The 25,674-nt window shown below is 43.6% G+C and overlaps 1 protein-coding gene across 1 annotated transcript in view; it reads left to right on the top strand.

Annotated features, from left to right (window-relative positions):
* The window catches only part of CALB1 (calbindin 1), a 160,307-nt gene that overhangs the window by 9,237 nt on the left and 125,396 nt on the right, over positions 1-25,674 (top strand). The window contains exon 3 of the mRNA XM_086965978.1: positions 25,348-25,422. Coding sequence (XP_086822104.1) covers positions 25,348-25,422 — 75 coding nt within the window. The remainder of the gene's footprint in view (positions 1-25,347; positions 25,423-25,674) is intronic.

The following is a 25,674-nucleotide window of genomic DNA, read 5'->3' as shown; positions in this document are numbered from 1 at the left end:
TTCAACAGTGTCAAAAAAGTAGTGGCAAAGTAATAACAAGGCACAATCCTGCGCCAAATAAGAAGAAACAAACAAAAATTCAATATAAAAATTCAGAATAGTTTTACAGGCAAAGAATGAGCATATATTGGCCACTTTTCAAAAAGTGTTAAATTAAAGTTATGCCAAATAAGTGCCAGACACAACAGGATTCAACATAATAGTTAGGTTGTGAAGGCACTGTACATAGTCGACATTTCGATCCCTTATGCTCAATTATACGGGACCATCATCTAACTTAGAGTCAATGTGTAAAGTATTTATGCAGTACTAAAACAGCAATATAGTCAAAATACAAAACAATTAAACTCCCAAAACGAGTTTTAAAAACAGAGTACAGTGTAAGAAACAAAATGACACCAAAATGACAAAAACAACAACAAGGGGAACCAGAGATATGAATTTTAAAAGTTGTAAGTGGAAATAGAGGCTGTTAGAAACGGGACCCCTGGCTGGCTAAGGCTCGCACCAAAGTCAGTCAGGGATCACTATTCCCAAGTCAGGGCAAGGGCGATGTGTAAAGCGTTTGCGCGCGCACCCAGCAACAACACCCAAGGCCCACCACAAAGGAAACTCCACACAAGGTTATACAAAAAATAGCCTTTGTATTATAGCAAAAACACATTAGATAAACACACACTTTACAATGTGCCAACAGGCACGGGCAGAATTTACAGGGGATTATGTACAGGACAGGGCCACATGGACCACTGTCAGGGGTATGCACTTTTTAGAATTAGCACTTGTTGTAATTAGCACTTTGTAGGAATAATAATATTTTTAGGTATAACACTTGGCACATAGACATATAATGACTGTAGCACCAAAATAGTACATGTAGCACACAACCAGTAATCACTGGTAAAGGTAAATACCTCCTACGCAACCCTAACCACCTTAGGAAAATCACGCAGGGAACTAGGACCTTATTATCAGGACCTATAAAAGGCAAAACAATCACCTAAGCAGGTCACATTTAGCAAAGGGAAAGAAGCATAAAACAATCACCTAAGCAGGTCACATTTAGCAAAGGTAAAGAAGCATAAAACAATCACCTAAGCAGGTCACATTTAGCAAAGGTAAAGAAGCATAAAATAATCACCTAAGCAGGTCATATTTAGCAAAGGTAATAACAATTGCGCAGGCAGTCACATTAGCAACTAAATCATAAATGCGCAAGAATCATATTAGCAGATAAACCATAAATGCGCAAGGTGCACATGGCACAACACTAGAACTGTCCCCCAGGCCAACTGGCCTCGCAAGGGCTGAAATACCCTTAGTCCAAAATGTCAGGTCAGGCTGCGCAGGCAGCAAAGAACAAACCTAAACGTGGCAACTGCCCACAAAGTGCTGGGCAGTTGTAAACAATGATGATGCCAACGTTGGAGCCTCGTGGGCTCAAGAACAACAATGGGGATGCAACACACAGCGTGGGAGCCACGGGGCTCTAACCAACTGACTGTCCCTCAAGAGCCTCGATGGGCTCTGCAAAGCAATGGCACCTCAAGCCTCTCTCAGGGCTCTAGAACAAGGGTGGGCTGTGAGCCTCTCAGGCTCTCTACACAACGATGGCGCCGTGAGCCTCTCATGGCTCGAAGAACAAGGATGCGCCTGAGCCTCTTGTGGCTCTGAATAACAGATGTGCCCCCCTTGAGCCTCCAGGGCTCGGTAACGAACTGTGGGGCAAGTGGGAGCCTCGCGGGCTCTAACAACCAAAACGGTCCTCCTGAGCCTCTCAGAGCTCGTGGAACAATGTGGCCCAGACGTCAGAGTCCCGCTCGGGGTACTCTGGAAAAACAATATGCCCCCAAGGGCCTCTTTTGGCCCTACAACAATTAGGCCTGCTCCTTGGAGTCCCTCGTGGACTCGGAATAACAATGACCCCTGAAGCCCTCGGCAATGGAGCGACCCCGGAGCCCGCCCGCACTCACCGGCTACCTGGGGAGGTGGCGTCTCCTGGCGGCGTCGACTCTCCTGCTGGGCTTCTACTAGCGGGGCTCTCTCCTTCTCCGGAGCTTCAGCTGCTCCGTCTCTGCTGTGGCCGGTCCCTCTTTCGGTGCGGGGCTCTCCTCTCCCCACGGGAGCCCCGCGAGCACCGGCAGCCTTTCTCCTCTCCTCGCGCTGCGGCGCCGAGGGCGGGACTTCCGGTCCTTCTCCCGGTCGGGCCACTCAGGGATTGGCTGGCCGGGCACGGTCTTCCGGGTCGTCACGGGCAGTGCGGCGGCCCGTTACAGGCACCTGCAGGCGGGGTATCACTATCCGAGGGGTAGGCTCCCTCGTGATAAATTAAAAATATAAAAATAGCGGCCAGGCCCCTGGAGGGGTGGGCACCTGCCAGGGGACAACATAATAGAAAATAAGCGAGGTGGGCACTCGCCAAGGCAACCACAAGCAGGGTGGGCACCTGCACAGCTAGCAAAGCGCTCCCAGCGCTAGAGGAAAAGTAAAGCACTCCTCAGCGCTAGCGGGGAAAGGAAAGTGCAATACAGGACCCAGGTGTACTCCACCCCAGCCATCAGCATGCTAATCTCCACACTCACCACCGGGCAGACCCATCCAGACTCCCGGAGCCAGGCTCACCAGCCAGCTCCAGCCAATCACACGCCAGGCACATTTTACACTAATATGCCAACTCCTAGAAGTGGCACTTGCACACAAGACACAATCATGCCACATACATCATTGCGAAGCATTCAATCACACGAGTCCGCACATACCAAACTCGAGCCTGCACTCCCCAAGCATCAGGAATTAACATGGACACACACATTCCCCATGCATTCCTATGGGAGGGCAGGCCAGCCTTACTACACGCACGCACTTTACTCTGGGACACAGGGAAAAAGTGCCCAGAGACCAAAAATCATCAACACAGATCACATATTAAAAGCAAAAAGATTAGGGGTGAACCTGCCATAAGGGCCAAGTCCAACAGAGGCAATAAGCAGAAAATGCTAATGATAGTCAATAGTCACAGTAGAACAGAACCTAGATGAAATTTGAAGCTGACATCAATGAAGTGCGGATCAAATACACCACCAAGGTTTCTCCTGGGCAAAAGATTTTACCTTCTGACTTAGTACTTTAAGTCCTTGTGCACCACAGGAGTACACTTCTAAAGCCCACCATGACCCCAGGGGAGGTGCTTAGAGAGGCACTAGGTGTCAGGAAGACGCCAACAGTGCGGTACAGTTCAGGTCCAGTTACCACTGGTCAGCTGGGCTCTTGCAGGAAAGGCCTCTTGTAGCTTGTTGCTTCCCTGTAGCTTGAACAGGAAGTCTGCCTTATGACCCTTGGGTCATAAGGGTGCCTTATGACCTCTGGGTACAAGAGGGCGAGCACATACTGCCCTTTTGTACTCTTCTCAGGCCTCAGACAGCAGGTTCAGTCCTCTTCTGATCTTCCATAGGACTAGGAATGTTCTGAAAAGTGGTTGTCTGGAGATGCCACATTTATGCCTGGCATTAGCTAGTAGGTGGCAATGACGCCTGGGAACACCCTAACTAATGGGGTGAATGTAGTATTGTAATTGCATTTATATAGTGCTTACTACCCCTGACGAGGCGTCAATGTGTTTTTTCGGCAAGTAGCACACTATTCTGGGACCCATAAAGGATTAGTGGTGAATTAGTATAGTGAAATATGAAAGTAATTCGATTGGTGCATATGTTAGTCAGTTATTTGGATTCAGAAGGATTGTGGAGGGATAGAAGAGGGAAAAAGGTATGTATTTATATAACACTTGCTACCCCATATGGGGTGTTGAAGTGTTTTTTAGGCAAGTAGCACGCTACTCCGAAACCCATAAAGGATTATTGGTGAATTGGTATAGTGAAATATGAAAGTAATTTGAATGGCGGATATGTTAGTTATTTGCAGTGAGAAGGATAGCGGAGGGACAGAAGAGGGAAAAAGGTTTGCATTCATATAGTGCTTGCTACCCCGGATGAGGTGTTGAAGCGCTTGTCAGTGAGTAGCACGCTACTCCGGAACCAATAAAGGATTAGTGGTGAATTAGTATTGTGAAATTAATTTGAGAGGTGGACATGTTAGTCTGTTATTTTGATTGAAAAGGATAGTGGAGGGATAGAAGAGGGAAGGATTTAGACAATTCTTTTTGTTGTGGTTGTTTGTTTTGGAGGATATAGCAGTAGGAGGAGGCTTGGGATGAGTAAAAGGGATCTGGTCAGAGGGAAGGCTTTAGAAAGGCTTGTTTTGGGGGATCGGAATAGTAAAAGAGGTATGAGATGATGCAAGTAGGGGTAGAGTAGGGAAGAGTCTGGAAAGGGTCATTTTGGGGATCATAGTAGTGGTATGGGGTTTGGGATGAATGAGAGAGCGGAGGTAGAGGATATATTGATAGAGGTATAGGGTGAGAAATAGGGTAGTGCATTGGAAAGCGTAGTAGAAAGAGTTTTGAGATGAGTCTGAGAGTTGAGGTAGAAGATATATTGAAAGAGGTATAGGGTGAGAAAACAGCTGGGGAGAAGAGAGCTGAGGTCACATATAATACACGGTAAACATGGACATGCCACATACGAAGGAACTGATTGAGCTTTCTTATTTATCCTTGGATATCTGGGTAGTGCACCTCTCCATTGTCTGTGCAACTTTGTTTCCCGGCTTTGGGTTGTACCCCTCAACAGTGGGTACAGGAGCAGTGTATGCACACCATACGAACATAATTTTTGCAAGATACTTTGGGAAACAATCAGGGGTTGTCGGCACTTGGAGTCCACCGTTCCCCTTCTGCATTCAGTACAATGGACATGCCACATATAAACAATCTGAAAACTTGGCAGCTATGTAAAAGGGAAACCTCTATTATTATATGACACAAAGATTAACAAATAAACAACACAACTATGCTAATGAGCTTGATGAGGAAATTCCATAGGATACCCACCCGATGTTATACATAACCAAACCGATTTCCTGAACAAGAACGCGTGTGTCAAAGAGGCCACAAAATGAGACTATAGGGCGACCATGTTAGGCGTAGATAAACCCAGGAGTTCGTCTGATACGCAAGGCATGAAAGGTGAATAACAGAACTCTGTGTGCAGCGTAATATGATTCAACAATGACAGATGGCAGTAAATTTGAGTGTGGATAAGTCTATCAATTTCCCAGTAGGGCCATGTGTAATCTGCAGGCATATGGTAAGGCCGTTACTTCCAACTAGTTTTGACTACTGCTTGCAAGTCTTTACCCCTCACGTTGACACTGTACTTATGCTGTACCTGTTTCATCACTCTCTGGCTTTCCTTCATCAGGAGTTCTAAAGGCTGCCTTTGGTCTGACAATCCATCGACTCCTGCTTCTGAAGTAGAAGCCTGGTAAAATATCTGCAGCATACTGACCATGACAGGTGTGGGGTCCGATTAAGCCAAATGGAAGCCCTGGTACATGCTGTTCCTGTAGCACCTTTAGCCCAGACCCCCAGCTGCCGGGCTGGTGGTTTTCTAAAAGTCTGCAATAGATGAGTTTGCAGTGCTTTTCTGCAAAGAGATAAAGAGTGCTTCCACATCGCTTGACTGCTGTGGACTCGACCACTACAAGGTCAGGCAACTTGAAGCAAAAGAAATGGTGCAAAGTAAGGTGCTCTGACACCTTTGGGTAAAGTTCTCGCTATAGTAAAATTGCATAAAATAAATATATAAATAAACTCCCGGGGCCTGTGGAGTGGAGGTGTCAGCGCTGGTCATTGCAAAACACAGGTGTCAGCGTGGGTCCATGCACCGTGCATCGTTTAATTGTGCTTTGGTTCTAGCCTCTCCTGTCCCATGGTTGAGCTTCTCGGGGGTTAAAATCCCTGGGCCTATGGGGTGGAGGTATTAGCACTGGTCCCTGCGGGGCGCAACGTTTACTTACACTCCAATTAGAACACGCATATGCCAGCTGCTCTCACCGGTTCCATCGCCAGATTGATGCACTTCAGGAAAGGTTCATGGGTAGGCGGGATGAGTTGGCGTTGTGACCAATCACAATACAAAGCTGCTGCAAGGAGCCATAGATCTCATGAAAGAAGCTTTTCAAAAAGACCTCTAAGATACTGTATTCTGTACTAGAATGCAATATGTTGTTTCATACACAGAAATGCACTTTTAAAATCTTGGCATGTAACCTTCACCCTCCCTTCTTGAGTCATTATTTAGAAGGGAACCAGATCCATCCTGACGTGGTGCTTCATCTTGCACAATTGTGGTCTGTGACACAGTAAGGCAAAGGACAAAAAGCAAGCTTTCTTGAACGCCTTCAGAATGACAGATCGCTGTCGCAGTTTCAATGGGTGCATGTAGGCCAAAGCTGCTAAGGATGCACTCTCATATTCTACATTCTGAAGTGGGACCATCACACTAAGTGAGGAAGGAGGCAATTGCTCAGCCCACCAGCAGTCTGCAAGGTGAAGAGGTCACTCTGCAGAAAGTTATTCTTCTCTTCTTTCCTCTGTAGACAATAACTAAGAAGGTATGCTCGAATGCGAACACCCTGGCACTAACCCTTTTCTGAACTTTTAGGCTAGCATAAGGCAGCAGCAAAGCAATACATCATGATTAGAGCAATAGTACCGCATCAATATGCATTGTAGCATTATGTACAGCTTACAATGAATGATATACAGTCCTTCACCAGCTCACTACCTGTTTAACAGATTAGACAGATAGTAAAGGGAGGGATGTTTTCACCACTGGATTATGAATGTGGCTAACACAGTGGCTGAAAAATAATGTTTAAAATGGGCCGCATGTGGTAGTGTTAGCAAGAGCATTAGTTTCTATACTGTGCTAGTGGCTGCTTCCACTTACATTTGCATCCATAAGGTCCAAATTCAAAGTGATTAACTTCACATCGCTCACAACGACGGTCATTAATGGCAGGCTAACATTCGCACTGACCTGATTGGATATCACACTGCCCATTGGTTAAGCCAAGAGCATGACATTCACACCTATCACAACCAAGTTCCCGGGGCTAATCCCACCCACAAGATGACAAATTCTTCAGCCATACTAAACCTGGGCTCTGAAGACTGGGATTGTGTTTGGGGATTGTACTATGGCAATCCTAGAGTCCCCACATCTTACACTATAATCCAATTTGAAGCAGTCAACGCACCCCCAATAATCCCAGAGACAGAGGTCTGATAGAACAAAATATAGGGGGTTTAGCAACCACACAGTGTATATACAAGAGTTGTCCTAAGATCCTGTTTCCCTCCTTTGATGTGGACCCTAAGTGTTATATGAAAAACTCAATCAAATCTGTCAAGCAAGTTTGACACTCCACCAGAATTTGACACTGTAAAGTCAAAAAGAGGCCCACTGTGAAAGAAGCATGCATGGCTGTGGGAACAAATGAAGGGACCATCCTGGATGTTAACTACATCTGCTTCTGATAGGTTACACCTCTTTGAAGTTAATCAAGTTCCTCAGCCCACCCAAAAGGCCATCCTGTCAGGGCACAGCAACACCTCCCCACACCCAAAGCGTTTGTCTCAACTCTAAGAGTAAGTTTACATCTCATCAAGAAGGCTATTCAAATGGCAATTACTGCCTGGCAGAAGTGGGTGAGCAAAATGCAGATTAGCATACATGAACTTCAGTTAGGGAAAATTGAACAATCTAAAAGTTGTTTTTGTTTAATATTTAGTAAAAATCCAACTTCACTATTTAATTGAATTCTCAACACCTATCAAAAATAATTGTTTAATTATTTTTCTAGTTAATGCCATTCCAGAAAGACAGTAATAATATTGAATATTTCATCCCACTGTTTTCCTTGCTTTAGCCTTGCCACAGTGAAAATAGCTTTGTGTCCCTTTCACTTTAGGACATGTGTAACATTAAACATTCACATGCCTTACTTTAAAATATCATGAACCCTGCCCTGTAGGCAGTAAGGCATACTTGGAGATGACCTATGAATATTTAAAAGGAAGATTTAGACCTATCTAAAGGGGATATTTAGACATGTTAAATTTGAAGTTCTAAAACTACACAGGCAGGCTACAGGGTCATCTTTACACTTGGTAACTAGTGGGTGACACAATGGGTGCCACGTCCACTTATGATATTTAACTTACAGGCCCCAGGGACATATTTATTTATCATATACAAGAGACGTACAGATAAGTGAAATGTGCCAATCAAGAGAATGTTAATTCCATCATGTTAAAAGGACGAGCACAGGCACTTTACCGCTGGCTAGCACAGGTGAAGTGGATAGAGTTCTACAGCCAGCAAAACCAGTCAAGAAAAAAACTTGGAGTACACCACACAAAAATGGTAATTTCCAACAATGCTTAAGACATTCATTTGGCAAATAACAAGAATGTAAAAAGAAAGACTTTGTATTAAAGAAGCATAGCACATCTAAATGGTTCCCTAAATTATTAAGAAGATAGTGTAAGATATAAGTCAATGCTTTTAGGTTATGTAAGTCCTTAAAGAATTTGTTCGGTCAGACACCACTAACCATTACCTTAAAACTATTAGTTATTGCCTTTCACTTACATCAGTTATTGGAGGCATTTGCAACTTATATAAGAACTTTGGCAGTGATTTGGCAGTGATTTGGGTAACACCAAAGAAGACCGCTGGAGCTCCTTTAATTTATGTATCACACAGAAAACAGAATTAATTAAAGAAAGAGATATAAGGCAGAAATACAAAGAGTTGATTACACAAATCTGTCAGTCTATTAACTGCTGGAACAAAATAGAGGAAAATATTATTAAAAACCTCCAATTCAGTTAGGTAGCACACACTTTATTCCTTATCATATTGTTAACCCCAACCAAACATGCTTTTTTAAGATACAGTGAACGTCTCACTGATCTAGTTCAGTTGTTCCCATGAGATATACAAGGGACTATGTTTATCAGTTATGGCAAAAGGTATGATGGTATTTCAATTAAATAAATCCTATCCTTACTAGACTTCAATAATTGAATTGTGCTTCATAAATTATTTAATCTGAAACTCTACCATGAGAGGGATAGTCTTACTATCAATCAATCAATCAGTGACACTTATAAAGCGCGCTACATACCCGTAGGGTCTCAAGGCGCTGGGGAGGGGGGGTGCCGCTACTGCTCGAACAGCCAGGTCTTCAGCTTCTTCCTGAAGGAGAGGTGGTCTTGGGTCAGGCGCAGGTCGGACGGGAGGGAGTTCCAGGTCTTGGCGGCCAGGTAGGAGAAGGACCTTCCTCCTGTAGTCGCTCTTCGGATGCGGGGGACGGCGGCGAGGGCGTGGTTGGCTGATCGGAGGTGGCGTTTGGGAGCGTAGAAGTTGACTCGGCTGTTGAGGTAGCTCGGGCCTTGGTCGTGTAGGGCTTTGTGTGCGTGGGTGAGGAGGCGGAAGGTGATTCTCTTGATGATGGGAAGCCAGTGAAGGTCTCTCAGATGTCCGGAGATGTGGCTGGATCGTGGGATGTCGAGGATGAGTCTGGCTGAGGCGTTTTGGATCCGCTGGAGTCTCTTCTGGAGCTTGGCGGTGGTCCCGGCGTAGAGGGCGTTGCCGTAGTCCAGTCGGCTGGTGACGAGGGCCTGGGTGACGGTCTTCCTGGTCTCTGAGGGGATCCACCAGAAGATCTTCCGTAGCATGCGTAGGATGTTGAAGCACGCCGAGGAGACGCTGTTGACTTGCCTGGTCATGGAGAGGGAGGAGTCCAGGATGAAGCCCAGGTTTCGTGCATGGTCTGTCGGTTTGGGTGCGGTGCCCAGGGCGGGAGGCCACCAGGAGTCGTCCCAGGCGGAGGGTGAAGAGCCCAGGATGAGGACCTCCGTCTTGTCCGAGTTCAGTTTCAGGCTATCCCTCTAGGCGATTCATTTTATTTCACAATATTACTTTACGATTTTATTAAATTGTTCTTTTAATGAAAACCCAAATGCCTTTAAACAAAAACAATTATACACCAGCATGTCAATTGAACCCTTAAGCTATTTCAATTTCAGTTGTGCAATTGTAAATACTTTCGACTCTCTCTGGTCTGATTTTAAGATACTCATTGAATTTGACTATGTGTCTTTTTGACTCTCTCTGGTCTGATTTTAAGATAGTCATTGATTATGACTCTGTGTCTTTTCCTTTCACATGAAATCCACATCACATTGTGAAGACTCATTTTCTTCTCCTCAAATTAAACACAAGTTGCTCACAATCATCCTTATCTACGGACCCTTGTTCACCATTTATTCTGCCAATGCTGTGTTCTGTTCTATATTAATAAATGGCCATGTTATGCAATTATGTATCTTTAAATAAATCTCTGAATTCCTATGCAGTGGTATATTTATAATCAAACATCTGTCTTTTCCAAGCAAGTGTCCTAAAAAGTGTGCAGCCATGCAACTTTTAACCCGCCTTTATCACATCATTGCTGTAGACCAATCTAGTCTGGCCACTGTCCTTAACCTAGCTCTGAGATGACCACCATTCTAGTGGTGGATCACATCATGTGTTTTGTGGATGCTGAGCGAACCTGTTTTCTTCTGTTACTGAGTCTCTCTGCTGTTTGGGCAAATTCTCTTTATACATTGTTCTCTAATATGGGCATCCACATGGGAATCTGGAATGGGTTGCAGATTTTTTCATTAATGATCACTTAATGTGGCCTCGGGATCCTGCCACATTACAATATCTTGTTTTGTGCATAAGAAGTCGTCGAGTCTAGCTCCTAAGTCACTCACTATTTACATGAATGCTTTGGGGGATTTAATATTTGACTCCTTCATTCACCAGCGAGCAAATTATAACCCGTTACTTTTCAGGGTTTCATCATCGGAGAACAAGCATCATCTGAGATACTCCCTCAGCATCACTGGGGATATGATGACATCACTTTATGAAATTAAGTCCTTCTAAGGCTGAAGCTCATCTGTTCTCTTCCGTCCCCTCTCTCACCAGTGCTGCAGTCTGGGATTCTGACTTTTCATGCTTGGTCCCTCTCTTCTACTCTTTCTCTAGCACACTCTCCCTGTGTGTTCACCTTCAGTCTTTCATCCCTGCTATTTTAGACCCAATTTGGTAATTAGATTCAAACCTGATGTTTTCAGTTAGCCCTTTGGTAGGCAGTACAACTATTGCTTCTTTCTTCTGTCTCTACTTTGTGTGTGTCAAAACTGGATTGTGGAAGTGTAGTATCTTTTGGTATTTCGCTTTCTGCTCTGGCTTTTCACTTTCATCTTCATTGTTCACACTGTGGAACAGCTGAATGTTGGTCATACAAATTTGATCTTGTTGCATTCTTCTTTCTTCAGTTACATTGACTTCCTCTTCTATGCTGGATCATTTTGGCCCTTAGCCTATTCATCCTTGTGGCTCTTGCTGTTTCCAAATGTATGGATCTGATGTAGAATGACTCAGTTCCCCATTGTTCTAGAGAGACGTTGTCTAAGTAGCTACAGGGTGGATTTCTAGAAGCCACCATTCAAAACCCACCTAGCCTTCTTAGCTACTCTGTGAACTCTGGGTGCATCTCTTTGTAGAAAATAATTTTTACCTTCTTCTTTAAAAATAACACACAATCCTGTTTCATTTAACTGACCTTTTCTTTTTATTTGACATGTTATTTCCTTCCTTATTCTATATCCAGGTTTTTCCAGTTATTAAGCTATCTCTCCTGACCTATTACATTCTCCTCCAAGCTTCATTTTTATTGTTATTATTGTATGCAAACTAACTGAACTGTAAGTATTTGACGGTCACCTTATCTAGCCTTTAAGGTCTAAGATAGAATGTTCCAAAGTTCGGACGTCTGCCGAATTCATTTACTTTGGCTGATTTACTCAGAGACACAAATATCCTCACTCTACATTCTAAGAGTCTTTATAAAAATAAGAGGTGGTTTACCTATTGAAAAATATTCCAATTTATTAGGAACCAAAAGTGGCCACTGCATGTGGAAAATGAATGGACTGATGTGAAGAGTTGCTCCCATTCTGTAGATGATTCTGTGTGTTGTCTGCAGAGGTTAACTTTTGAATTCATGATTCTAATAGCATACCATGGAGATCACTAAATGACTGTGAATGAGAAGGACCTCTGTACACCTCCACAGTGAAGGGAAGAGGATTGGAAAGTCAAAGTGCCAAGTGTAAACAAATGACTCATTCCTCACAGAAAGCATTGTAAATATAATATTGCCATTTGAAAGGTTAGGATTATTGTTTTTTAGAAAAAGAAGCAAAGTTAGCTCGTTATGAGATTCTTTATGAATTGCAGTGGTGGTTTCAGCTTGATGTATAGAGTAGATAGCATGAGTCTTGCGGTACATATAAGCCAATGGTTTGACTTCTTTTTCTATTCTGCACTTCATGATCTTAGTCTGGTGGTAATGGCACTCTTTATGTTTTGTTGGCCACCTGAAATGGCAAGTGTTTCAGCCAAGAGGGTTGATGCACAGATTCTTTGTAGGAAATGCAGCAGGCTTTAAAGATGATACATGGCCGAATCGTAGCCAGTGATTTGTGTTCAAAGTTTGCCAAATGGGACAGCTATTACTCAGTGATGAGATCAAGGGTATGGTGTAAGAGGTCACATAATTGGACCGTCCAGTGGCATTGGCACTGGAGAACAGGTTGTTGTTTCCATTCAGATGGGAGATGATCACTGCTTAGACGCGTTTATTGAAATTTCATTCCCAGAGATGGGGTTTTCATTTTCTCCAGCAATGGGAGTCTGTGCCATGCTGCCTTGCTCCTCTTTCTTTGTAATGTTTGTTTTGAAGTAGATGTCTGTGTCAAGGGTGAATTTGAGCAATTTGATGTTACATCTTTTGTGAGGAGGAGATGTTTAGTTTCTGTAGACTGAGAAACGCTTCAGTGGTAAGGTGGTTAAATGTTGGTCTGCTCATTCCTTCACAGGCAATCCAGAAATCAATGGGCAATGCAGTTCCTCATGTGAGCACTTGTTGTGTTTCATTATTGTGAATTTTTTACAACACTGCTTCTTGTCCTATGCTTCAGATTTTGTCTTTCTCTAGCTTTTTTATGCTATCCCAAACCCACCGGGCTTGATTCACAAAGGTAAATTTACCCCAGTGCACTTAACGTGTAAATCTACTACTTTTTGCTATTTAGCTAACTGCGAGTGTAGATTTACAAATTCGAGTAGACTTACATGTCTACAACCCCTAGTCTAGCCTCCTACAAAAGGATTACAAATTTAAGGTTACTAATTGTAAATTTTCACATGTAGATAGCGGTGTCCACGACCATGGTGGAGACCTCCTAATGGGAAAATATAGGGAACAATTTTTAAATATATTATTGTTTAAAATGTATTATAAATATAATATTATAAATGTAAAATAATTTACAATATTAATTATACACATAGAATTATTCCAAAAATATGTTAGGGACAACTTAACTCACTAAATCAATTGTGTAATAAATCATTCATATATATTTATTTCATAAATAATATTTCTTAAATATTGACTAAAAAAACTCCTACAGTAACCTACAGTAATATATTGATTTTTAATTAGTAACAGTAAAGTACCTACAGAAGAATTTCATATTTTTAGTTAGTATGTGTTAAAATGTGTTCAAGGTTAAAAATCTAACTTAATTTATATAATTCAATTAAAATTTTGCCTGTGGAATCAGGTATGGGCTGGTCTTAGCCTATTGTGCTCCACCCCACAGTGGCCCGGTTATTTTGGAATCTCCTTGCGCTATATATATGTATTCTGAGGTCCTCTATAGGTTATCCAGTGCTCTGTGTTCCCTGGTGATGCGAGTCATGAGGCAGGACAAAGCCGCTATTAATATATACCGCTGCTCCTCTGGCAACAGATTGAGTCGCAGTCCCGAATTGATTGGCATTCAGTATTTATTGTTACACACAACACCAGCAATTATCCAACGCGTTTCAGTCTGCATTGGACCTTGATCACACGTGAATGCAGAAAGTTTTCTTACGCTAATAGTGCCCACATTTTATTGTCCTTTATTCGTTACTTCATTCCTCCTGGGATCTACAATTGCAAGGTATGCTGGTACTTGGAGGCCAATTTCCTTGAATCAGCTCTTCGGTTGGTGATTCTTCCAAATTTCATTTTTAATTGTAGCATACACCTCAAAATTGAAACACTCATTAACCTTTTCAAGAGGTCGCATTTTCCTGCTTCAATATTTAAAGCCCTGCAGTGGGCGGTGTTGTTTCCAGACTTATTGTTGTTTTAAATACTGCTTGATTTGCCCAATTAATTCCCTTTTCGACAGCAGACATACCCAATGATGGCTGTGCGGTCAGCGGCGGAAGCCAACACCCTTCACATACAACCTCCGAGGTCCTCTGTGGGAGATCCAGGGCTCACATGTGTTACTATGCACCAAAAATAAATATATGTGGGGGAGTTCACTCACACCCTGGAAAGATTTAAAAGAAGGACCTTTTGGGTCCAGACTCGTCTGCAGAGAATTTTAACAAATGGGTCAGGTCGGTGGTAGAAGTGGTTGTCTCCCAGACGAGAGCTGGATCAAAGGATAGGAAGCACCCCTCTGCCCGAGGTTCTCAGAAAAGCTAAAGGAGCTCCAAAGGCAGTGTAGGAGGCAGGAGCAGAGATGGAAAATGGCTTCTGAGCTGGTAGAGAAAATCAAACTTAGGGAGCCTAGCACCATTGGCATGGGTATCCCTGCCATTTCTTGCTGATGCCTCCTTTGTTTTTGCTGTGTGTTAGACTCCGTTTTGCTGGTCTAGATGCTTTGGGCACTTTACCACTGCTGTTCAGTGCCAAAGCGGAAGTGCTCCCTTTGTAAATTGTTGTTATGGATTAGTGATTTCACGATTGGCATATATTATTTACTTGTCAGACCCTAGTATAGTGCACTGTGTGTGCCCACGGCCTGTAAATCAAATGCTGCTAGTGGGGTGCAGCACTGATTGTGCCACCCACAGAAGCAGCCTGTAAAATGTAACTCTGGCCTGCCACTGCAGAGCCCGTGTGCAGTCTGGGATTGCCATGTCGACTTGGCAAGTGCATGCGATTGCCAGTCCATAAACCTTTCCTTTTCTACATGTGGGCCCAAGGTACCCATGTGGGCAGGGTAAAATGTATGTAAAAGGTTGGACATGCCCTGGTGTGTGTGGCATATCCTGATAGTGAACTACTGCTAATTTCGTTTTTCATTATTGCAAGGTTGCCTGTTCCCAGAGGACAGAATAGGGAGTTTGTTTATAGCCTCTTATAAACATAACTGGCCCAAGGAACAAGGTAGAAAAAGAAAGTTTAGTATGCCTGAGCTCAGAATGTTAAAATGCAACTTTTAGTGAGCGTGATTTTTACGTTCTGTGTTTGAAAATACCACTTTTAGAAAGTAGGTATTTTCTTGCCTAACCATCCAGTGTGCCTATGCTAGGTTTGTGTATTGCATGTCTGGCCTTTGAATGACATGGGCTGGATATGGACTCTGGATCAAAAAGTCTGATGAGTCAGGGCTGGGCTAAATGGACCTGGTTTGCATTTAGAGTAGGGGTGGAGATTTCCTTTTCACCTGTATGGGCTTGGCCTGCTTTCAACAATGCTGTCTCCACCTCCTGCCAGGAAGCTGCCCCCAGTGAGAACAGAACTGGTTTTAGCTAGGTACAGACACTCTCTGCCTTCAGACAACAAAGGATTTGTGTGTATAAAGTGTGGAGCCCAGACCCCAGATGTTTAGATCACTTCTGGGAATCAAGAAAAACCTTTGCAAAACAGAAGAGCCGGAGAAGTTGAGGAGGAATACTGCCCCTGTACTGTTTGCTGTCTGGGGTTAGCCTGCAGTGGCTGCTTGCTGCCAAGGAAAGGAGAAAAGGACTTTGCTGTCTGCTTTGTCATCTTGAGGAAGTTCTCCACGGGCTTGAAACTGAGCTTGCCTCCTGTTTTGAAGTCTCAGGGACACAAAGACTTCATCCCTTCTGTCTCTCTGCATCTGGAACTGCTGTTTCAGATGCTACAGAAGGAAATTGCAACACTGACTCCAGCGAGCAACGACGTATCCTGCACCAAAGCCGTGGGCACCGCTCGAGAAGAGCATGACGCACGACGCGACTTGTACCGTAGGCCCGACGCCTGCTGATGCCGTGCCGCATCGAGTCCGAAGCTGTCATCGAGGCCACTGTCTGGACCAGAGCTGAGGACACCGCTTGTGACGTCCACGACGCACCGTCCCTACTCGCACCGCTGCCCTGACTTCATCCATGCCGGTACTTCCTCGCCGCCATCCGTGATGTCACCTCCCCGACACAGTAAGGAACTGATGTCTCACCTCACCTGCGCTGCAGTAAGGAACAGATGCATCACCTCCCCTGGGGCTATAAGGAACCCACGCAGCAGGCGCCAACAAAGCTTCACCTCCCCGACGCCCTGCACCGTCTTTGCTTTCATCAATTCCAAGGTACTGTTCTTTGTGAGTCTGCTTGACTCCGGACTCGACGCCCTTCTTTCGGATTTTCATCTGTCACGACATCGCAATAACTCCAGGTGGAGTTATTTGTTGCTAGAAGCCTTATTTGAGTGAATAACATATTTTTAAGGATATTTTTGATACTGCATTGGTTTAGATAAAGATTCTTTGTTTTTCTAAATTGGTGTGGTGTCCGTTTGTAGTGTTTCCACTGTATTACTGTATGTATTAACAAATGCTTTACACACTGCCTCTGAGATGAGCCTGTCTTCTCGTGCCAAGCTACCAAGGGGGTGAGCTGGAGTTATTTTAGGAGTGTATCCCCCTTACCCTGACTAGAAGCAAGAGCTCCTATATGGACAAAGGTACCCACCTCTGCCAACTAGAGACCCCCATTTCTAACAGAGCCCATTCTCAAATACAAAAGCTCAATTCAAGAAGCAAAATCAGCATACTTCTCCCAGAGGATAAGGTTGGCCATCAATGTCTTGAAATAACTTTTCAATACAGTGCGCACTTTTATGTCACCTCCTACGTACCATGAGCTGCAAAACGTGCATTTTATTTGCAATAAAGTGGCAGAGTTCTTTAAAGATAAAATCATGAAGTTCCTTTCAGACTTCCCAGCTCCTGCCAATGGTCCCGTCAAATCTGGGATTCAGGCATGGCTTCAGAATGACTCAACCCTAGTTGTTTAGCCAGGGTCTACCTGCTGCCTGCATCTAAGATCAAGCCCTGTTAGGTGTTACCATCCTGGGCTCTCTAGAAGACCCCATACCGTTTGAGGTCCTGCAGTTAGTTCCGGACCAGATGCCTAAGGCTAAGAAGAAGATCTATTCTGAGGTCCTGAGTCCGGGGTGTACTCACAAGGTTGGAAGGAAGCAGTTGTCATCCCTCTGAAGAAGAAGCCTGATGTAGACTCCAGCGTTTTGAAAAATTGTGCCCGATCTTTGTTTCCTGCACCTACAAAGATCCTGGAGTAGCAGATAAATCAGGAGTTAGCCAACTATCTCCTTGATTAAGTACCCTTGAACCCTTCGCAGAACGGGTTCAGGAGGAATCATAGCACTGAATCAGGGCCTATTGCGACTATGGATTCTATTTGCAGGCAAGTAGATCAGGGAGGCATGGCTATCCTGGTGTTACTAGACCTGTCAGCAGTCTTTGACACCATATCTCCATCGCTGCTGGTGCATAGGCTGTGGCAGGCTAGGCTGAAGAACGCGGCCCATGGAGTCTTTCCTGTGTGATAGAACGATCACTGTTAGTTGCGAAGACTTATCAGGGAAGCAACCTTTCAGCTCCCCTGTGGGGTTTCCCAAGTAGCTTTCCTTAGCCCTACCCTATTTAACCTGTATGTCGCCTCTCTGGAAAAATTGGTGCTCGCTTTTGGTTTCCAGGTATAATCCTCCGTTGTTGACACCCAGAACATTGTTTTCCTCTCCAATGATTGGGAAGTGGTGGCGGACATGTTTCAGGGCTTGTATGTGGGAGTTTAGCAGGTGCATGAGGGAGAACTGGCTTCCAATGAATGGGGAGAAAAACATGATTGCAGTATTCGGAATGGACAGCTCTATCGAGACTACCCACTGGTGGCCAGAAACATTTGGCACCTTATCTGTTGCAGCTGCGGCAACCAAAAACCTATGATTTTCAACAACACCCTAACATTCGACACCCAGGTTAATATAACAGTGAGAAAATACTGCCTCTTCTTCCGAAAGACCTCAGGGTGTCAGTGGTCCGGGTACTCACCACATCCCGCTTAGTCTACTGTAATGCCTTGTAGCTAACCGTTAAGCAAATCTTTTTAAATGAGCTCTGAATCATTCAGAATGCAGCTGCACGCTTGGTCCTGGGAGTACCCAAATACTCCTCGGTCAGGGAAGGATCGAGATCACTTCGCTGGATACCAGTAATGAGCCTGATCTCCTTTTAAGTTCTTTGCTTGACACACAAGGCACTCCATTCTCAGTGGTTGAGTTATCTTAGGACATCCCTGAATTGGTACGTTCCCAGGAGGCCTCTGAGGTTAGCTGGAAATGTCCATTGTAAGAAAGCTAGGTGGGAGTAAAATGCTTTCACAGTGGCGGCTGCCAATCTGTGGAACTCCTTTCCTGAACATAGCTGGAGCGTTAGCTTGTACCTGATGTTCCATGAGCTAGTTAAATTGAGGCTTTTTGGAAATTAATCTTTTGTTAGAGGTGGTCTTTAGAGGGTTTTTCTGCTTTGGGCTGCCAATGTTCACACTGTTCTATTCCATTTTCAGCGCTTTGATGCCTTCTGGTCTAATGTGCTTCAGAAATGTAACAAATACAAATGATGATTTTTTTGTATTTTAAAAATAACTTTGTGTAGCCCAGAAACGGTACATGTTTAATTTGATTGCCTGCGAAAGGAATTCATAATGAATTTCACTTTCAATTTGGAAGAGTATTTTTACCATTTCTATGCAACTGTGTCACTGTGTGAGCACGTAAATTACGTTTTAGAAACGGTAGCCCCTGGATGTGTTCAGGGCCGGAGAGAGCGAAGCGTGTTGTTTTGTTCAATGAGTAGCAACTTCAATACAGTGTCTTATCTGAAGTCTATGAGTGCTGGCATCCTTTTCTGCACTAAAGTTTGGGGACTATATTTTTCTCTCTCTCCCTCTCTCTCTCTCTATATATATATATATATATATATATATATATATATATATATATATATATATATATATATATATATATATATATATATATATATATATATATATATACATATATATATATATATATATATATATATATATATATATTGATATATTGATATATTGATATATATATATATATATATATATATATATATATATATATATATATATATATATTGATATATATATAATGTCTAAATTGTTTTAATTATTTAACAGTACTTAAAGTTAATGGAGTGTTATTTTAAGTCCCTGCCTCCATTATTTTCTATGGGAGTGTGTTGCAGTACATGTGAGTGACCATGTGTAGTGCTTGACTTAGTCCTAGGCTTGACTGGAGTACCTTTATTACTGCTTTGTCACATTTTAAGCTGTAGTAACTTTAGAAGTGTAGTTGGTAAATAACAATGCACTTACTCTTTTGTGGGTGGGTGTTTGTGATAGCCCTCACTAATTGCCTCCTTACTTACTACCCCCTATCAATTTGCAATAGATATTTCCCTATTTCTACTCACTGCCTTTGTCCTTTTCACATTTACCATTAATAAGTAGGCTCACCAGTACTGAGATCTCCACTGTCCATTTGAGTTCTCTGCACAGAAAAGATAGCAGTGGTGGGGGCTTCCGCCCATAGGTTAGTGAAAAACGTTTTGTAGTTAGGTGAGGAGTATTTCTGTAGTACTACTTCATGTACTATAAAAAATGCAGTTTGTGCATGGCCCCTCTTGTTTCTGTGACCCGAAATTCCTGACCTGCAATAAAGTATAACTGAGAGAATAGAAAGAAAAAATCTGAAATGTCAGTAAGAAATACATGGTGAACCAATCATACATGTTACACAAAGTTTAGATGAAAAGGTATTAGCTGTGGGAGCAAAAAAGGCAACTTGTAGTATGTTTACAAGGACAATAATTTATGCTGACCAACCGACATATCGAAACATAAGATGCTGATACGCAATGCCATCATCTTTGTATAATGTTTTACATGTTTCAGGACCTAAGCTGGCGTGTTTCAATTGTTGTAGGCCAAATAAGAACCATGCTCAATGCAGTCAGCCACAAAATGGTATAACAATGTTCAATATTAATATTACAAACTCTTAGGAAACTGACAGCAGTGGGGTGAAACATCCCTTGTTCCAGAATAAGCACAAAACTAAATAAAACAAAGAATTAGCTAGAATACCTACGACAATATGAAGATTGCAGATGTTTAACCTCGGCTCTTCATGTGAAGACTCAGAATGCCACGAAGGGACTGATCATGACTTTGGCTGGAGTGGCGCCAGGTCAACCCACTGCCGCACCGCCAAAGCCGTGGCCTGGCCGCCCACCAGATTTGGAGTGTCTCCTGTCTTGCGGGCTTTTTTGGGGGGTTCCCACAGCAGAGCCTCTAAAAACGAGCACCGCAATTGGACTGCCAAAAACAGTTCATGCACAGCATGGACTAAAAAGCCCATGCTATGCAAGAACTGGTGTCAATGTACACAGGGGGGCACATGTGTGCATCCACGGGGTGCAGAGGTACCGCGGGGCCATGTAGGGCCCCCTTTGTTTCCTCTCCACCAGGGTTTTCAAGGAGGATGAACCTCCATGAAAACCCTGCTAGAGAGGAAACTCCTACTATGCTTGGTGGGACCGCGGCGTTCCTGCCAAGCATATGGATGCCTCTACATTGCCACAACATCAACCGGGAACAGCGGTTCCCTGGCAACTGCGGCAGGGTTATGGCAGTCCGGCTCCTAATATGGTCGTCGGGAGACCGCCACCGCAGCGTCCTCGTGAGTCTGTTGGTCTGTGGACAGACAGACTCATAATCGGGGCCTAAGTGATTTGCTGAGTCTTCAGACAACTGCATATGAGGGAGACACTAGCCATACTTCTGTAGGAAAATAGGACAAGAATGGATTTCGGATGAATCTTGTGCCTTTGGGTATTAGTGAGGTATGTGGTGGGGGCGGGAGGTTGTCAATTTGATTGAAATTCAGACTATCCATCCTAGAAGCATGGTTTGATGCCTAGTCTCAGAGACATGATCAGCCCACACGTCAAAGCCTCAATGAATGACTGGCTGTCTGGGCTACCAACAGGATGTATCTTGTCAATTTACACCACATGAAGGAATTAACTTCAAAGTTGACTCCTGCAGACTCACCCTCCTTCAGTGACACAATATGTTGCCTGCCTGTTAGCTTGAGCTTTATAATTTACCTCAGGTATGTGTAGCTGTTCCCTGGTAGTTCGAAAGGAGTCCCTGTAAAGGACTTCAGGACAAGGTTAAGCTCTGAAATGTTCGAATGTATAAGTGCTGAAAAGGTGTGGCCATGATTGGAAGGATCTAATCCACGTGTTTCTGATTTTCGATCATTGCATGTTGCCATTATCATTCCGATCTGATTAGCGCATGCTCACAGGGCACATGTTGGTGTTGAAAAAGGAATAGAAAGCACTTGGCGATGTAAGGCGCTTAGAGAAGGCATCCTAAAAAGCATTCCTTTTACTAATATAAAAATTGTCAGGGTAATTAAGAACTAAATGAGGCGTATCTGTATATTTTCACACAGGACCTTTCTTGGCTTGGTCAGAGAAATAGCTGAGGGGCCGGAACGAGGTCTCTCATTGGCCAGGTAGCAATGCGCAAGGCAGACTGGAGGACAACAAAATATACCGGATGAGCCAGCAAAGCTACAGAGTGTGAACAAACACATATAAGCAGGGTTGTTACACTTGCCATCGTGCTGTACTTAGAACTAAATTTTAAAAATAGAAAAATCCTTTAAAGGCCACTACTTAGTGACAGCAGAATTCCTAATTATTCCCGGGGGAATAAAGTGCCACAAATCGTAAGCAGCTCCCCTTCCTCAGTTGGTGAGTACTTGGAAGTACATGAGTCTTTTTCAGTCAGACCCCAAAATGAAGTCAGGCTCATCTAAGCATATCAGTCAGTAGCTATTTAAAAGTTACTAAGCACCTTGTTTTATGGTAAGTCTAAGCACAGGGCTTGTCTTAATTGATGAGGTGGAAAACCAATAAAGGTATACAACAATAAAATAAAATATATGGAGCCAGGCTTGTAGAAATTAAAGAGCAGAGGAATGTATCCACTGTTTTGTGATAGTACCACGTCAGAGTGGGAGAAGAGACAGGAAACTGACTATAATAATGAAGCACCAACAACCTTTCTGAACGGTCTTAGGCCTAGGTCTTTTGCATAAAACGATTTAGGGTGAAGTCAAATGTTGATTTAGATTGTAATATGATACTGTCTTTCGTTCAAGCAAGGAGTTAATGCTCCAAATGGCACATATAAACAAAGCTCCCTGTAGATCTTCAATATCTAGATTTGCAAAACTATTTGGCACAAACTGCATTTAGGAAGATTACTTTGGCTGAACATTGAAGATTACTTGGCAAATGTGGATTTCCCACTATATAAACACAGCAGTTCTTGGCTCCTATTTTTAGGATCAAAATGTTTGCTCTTCGTATTATGAATTAATTAATTCAATATTAAAAAACGTGCATGGCTTTGAGGCATCACATGACACCTGGTAAGGGGAAGAGCTTGACTATACTATCGCAAATGCTTAGCGTCTAATTACGAGTCTGGCAGTCCACAGAGCCCAGACCCTCGAGTGTGGCGATGGCGGTCTTCCGACTGCTTTATTAAAATTAGGGTGGTCGGATCACCATTGCACCGCCATAGCCACTAGGGAACCACTGTTCTCTGGTGGTGTTGCAACAGCCAGGCCGCTGCAATATGCTTGGTGGGACTGCCGCAGTCCCTCAAACTATATTAGGAGTTTCCTATCTGCCATGGTTTTCATGCTGGTTCCTCCGCCATGAAAACAGTGGTGGAGAGGAAAGAAAGGGAGCCCTACAGATATCCCTTGTGCTTCTGTGCGATGGGGTGCATGCAGGAGGGCACAACATGTGCCCACTGAGTATGTACCCCAGTTCCTGCACTTTACAGTCCATGCAGCACAAGAACTGACTTTGGCGTTCCCATTGCTGTGCCCATTTTCAGGGCATTGCCATGGGAACATTAAAAAAAATCCCACCACACACGAGAAATTCTCGTAATCTGACGGGTGGCCGACCACAGGTTTGGCAGTGCTGCAGCGGGGCGGGCCCGCCATTGCACACATACACTCATAATAAGGTCCTTAGTCTATATGATTTAGGAGATCCTCCCAGCCTGATCTCTCAGAGCAACTTGATAAAGTCAATGTGGAGTAGATTTTACAATCAAAATATGCTGCATCCCTAAAAGGGATGATCATGGGCTGATTCTCTGACTTGCCTTTTTAGAGCTTATCCAGTGCTAAGTTGTACGAAGGGTCACCTTCAAGTACTAGTTTCTCCTTCTTGGCTCTGTTACTATCTGAGCCGCACCAATCTCCATGGTATAGCATATATCCTGGATCCAGTTCATTTTGGAATTTCAGTATGCAGGGGTGATCTCCTTCTGAGATCTTGCCGAGGACTTTTAACATCACAGGAGAGTCAGCACAGTGGAATATAGCTCAGGAAGGAAAAGGAGCCAGGGAATTTTCCCACAGTCATTACTCGTATTCTTCCTATCGCTCACGCAAACCATCGATGCCTATGGATGAAATATCCAGCTTCAGTGTCAGCTCCATGGAGAGCCGTTTGAAGAAAGGTATACAAAGCAATCTAAGTAAAATGTCTCTCATGGTATAGTCCTAAAAAGTAAATAAAGTGTCATAGTATGTGTCACCACTGCAGAAAAGCAATTTAAATCCCATGGTCAACCACTAAACAACATGAGCCAACGACTGCACCTTCTCTTAAGAGAGAGAGAAGTAGTGTTAAGAAGTGAAAAATCCACCTAAAGCTTGACAAAGTTGTGGTTGATGCAAAGTGCAGATGCCAGTTTCACAGGAACAGAGCCCATCAAGGGTTGAAACAGAACTGAAAGGTTCTAAGAAGAATAAGCGTTATCAACAAAGGTGCCTCCAAGTATAGAAACCAAAGAGCTCAACCCTGGCAGAGGTGATTTGACCAGCACCACATGCTCCCCAATGTCTCTGGCACCACCTAATGATGTGACCATGCTATAGAAGGGAATGACTACCTTACAGGGAGTGTGGAGGATTGAAGAGAAAAATTGCTGCTGTGCGATATAATTTTTCTCAGCATCTTAGAGAGAATATTTAGTGGCAGAGGCTCTTACCATCTACAACTGCAGCCATTGCTGTCATCGGTATCAGAAACTAGAGATGAGAGCACATCAGAGCACACTTTGTCAGTGTGATGGGAGGTGTTGAAGGAGAAATCCGTGGGCATTTAAAATGAACTGTACAGCTCTCAGGAAGCTTAGGAATGGCACGCTTAAGAGTGCCTCTGACTTCATGCTTTATTCGAAATCTGATTGTAAACAGGAGACTAAAAGTGCCCCTGCTGTTATGTAGCGCGCTAGAAGAAGGAGTAACTCAGTGCTGGGCCCAGACATGAAGTTCACTCAAAGGGACATTTAAATCCACCAGTATCCTCCCCGGCTTCTCAGGCTAGTAAAAAGTTGTTGAGTCTGTAAAGATATTTATTACACTATTCTTGCCACTGTACCACACACGTTACCGAAGTATTTATTTACATTTAGGTAGTGCATTCATTAAGCACCACGTTAGTTCAGTGTTCTTGTCTTGTAGTTTTTAGATGCTGCACCCAAAATGTCTAGCATCAGCACTACACAAAAGTTCATAAATTCAGTGGCTGAAAGTTGGATGACACTAGGTGAGATGGAGGAAGTTAACAGGAAACCTAATGCTGGAACTCACCTACCAAGGCGATAATTCAATCTATTTGTATTGCTTAAACATATCACAATTGCCCTGTATCTGTTAAATAGCTGCTATGGTAGATTTTTGTTAGAATTCCATATCTTAGAATTATCACATGATGGCGTGCTTATGAAATATGCTTCCTGTAAGTTTTTTGGGGTTGGATCTCATGGTGGTGATACGAAAAATGCTTCTGAATGTGTGCCTTCGTCCCTCTCACCCCCTGAGCATCTTCAAAAGTGCCAATAAACCCAGTGGACCCCCTCACAATGCAGCGCCCTCGAGCCTCCTCCCGGCCTAGGGGTGGAGGGCGGGTGGTTCACCCCCTTGAGTGTTTATCAATCACATTTGATGAGACAGCGTGCCGCTCTGTCGGAAAACTAATTAAGGTGTGATTGTAAATTTTAGGACCTGTCCGACAAAATGAAGGCTTTCGTGGACCAGTACGGCGACAACACCGATGCCAAAATTGGAATCGTGGAGGTAAGCTACTGCTGTGCACATTGGGTTGTTAAACTTGCCTGTTTGTAACAAATGTCCCTGTTAAGACCGGTATTAATCAGCAGAAAGACACTTGGCTACTCGTGGGAGGAGAGCATGGGCCGCTATTTCTTCTTGTCTGTCCGTGCATCCGAAAATACAAGGCCTTTTTTTAACTCCCAGATCCTGTGGAGCGACGGGCAGTCTGTGCTGCTCACAGCCTCTCTGTGCTGCATGGAACTGTACAGAAAGGCT

Source organism: Lissotriton vulgaris, chromosome 4_1 (genome assembly GCF_964263255.1).
Source record: "Lissotriton vulgaris chromosome 4_1, aLisVul1.2, whole genome shotgun sequence".
Classification (NCBI taxonomy): Eukaryota; Metazoa; Chordata; class Amphibia; order Caudata; family Salamandridae; genus Lissotriton; species Lissotriton vulgaris.
Note: the sequence above shows the minus strand (reverse complement) of the source record. Positions and strands in the feature narration are given on the sequence as shown.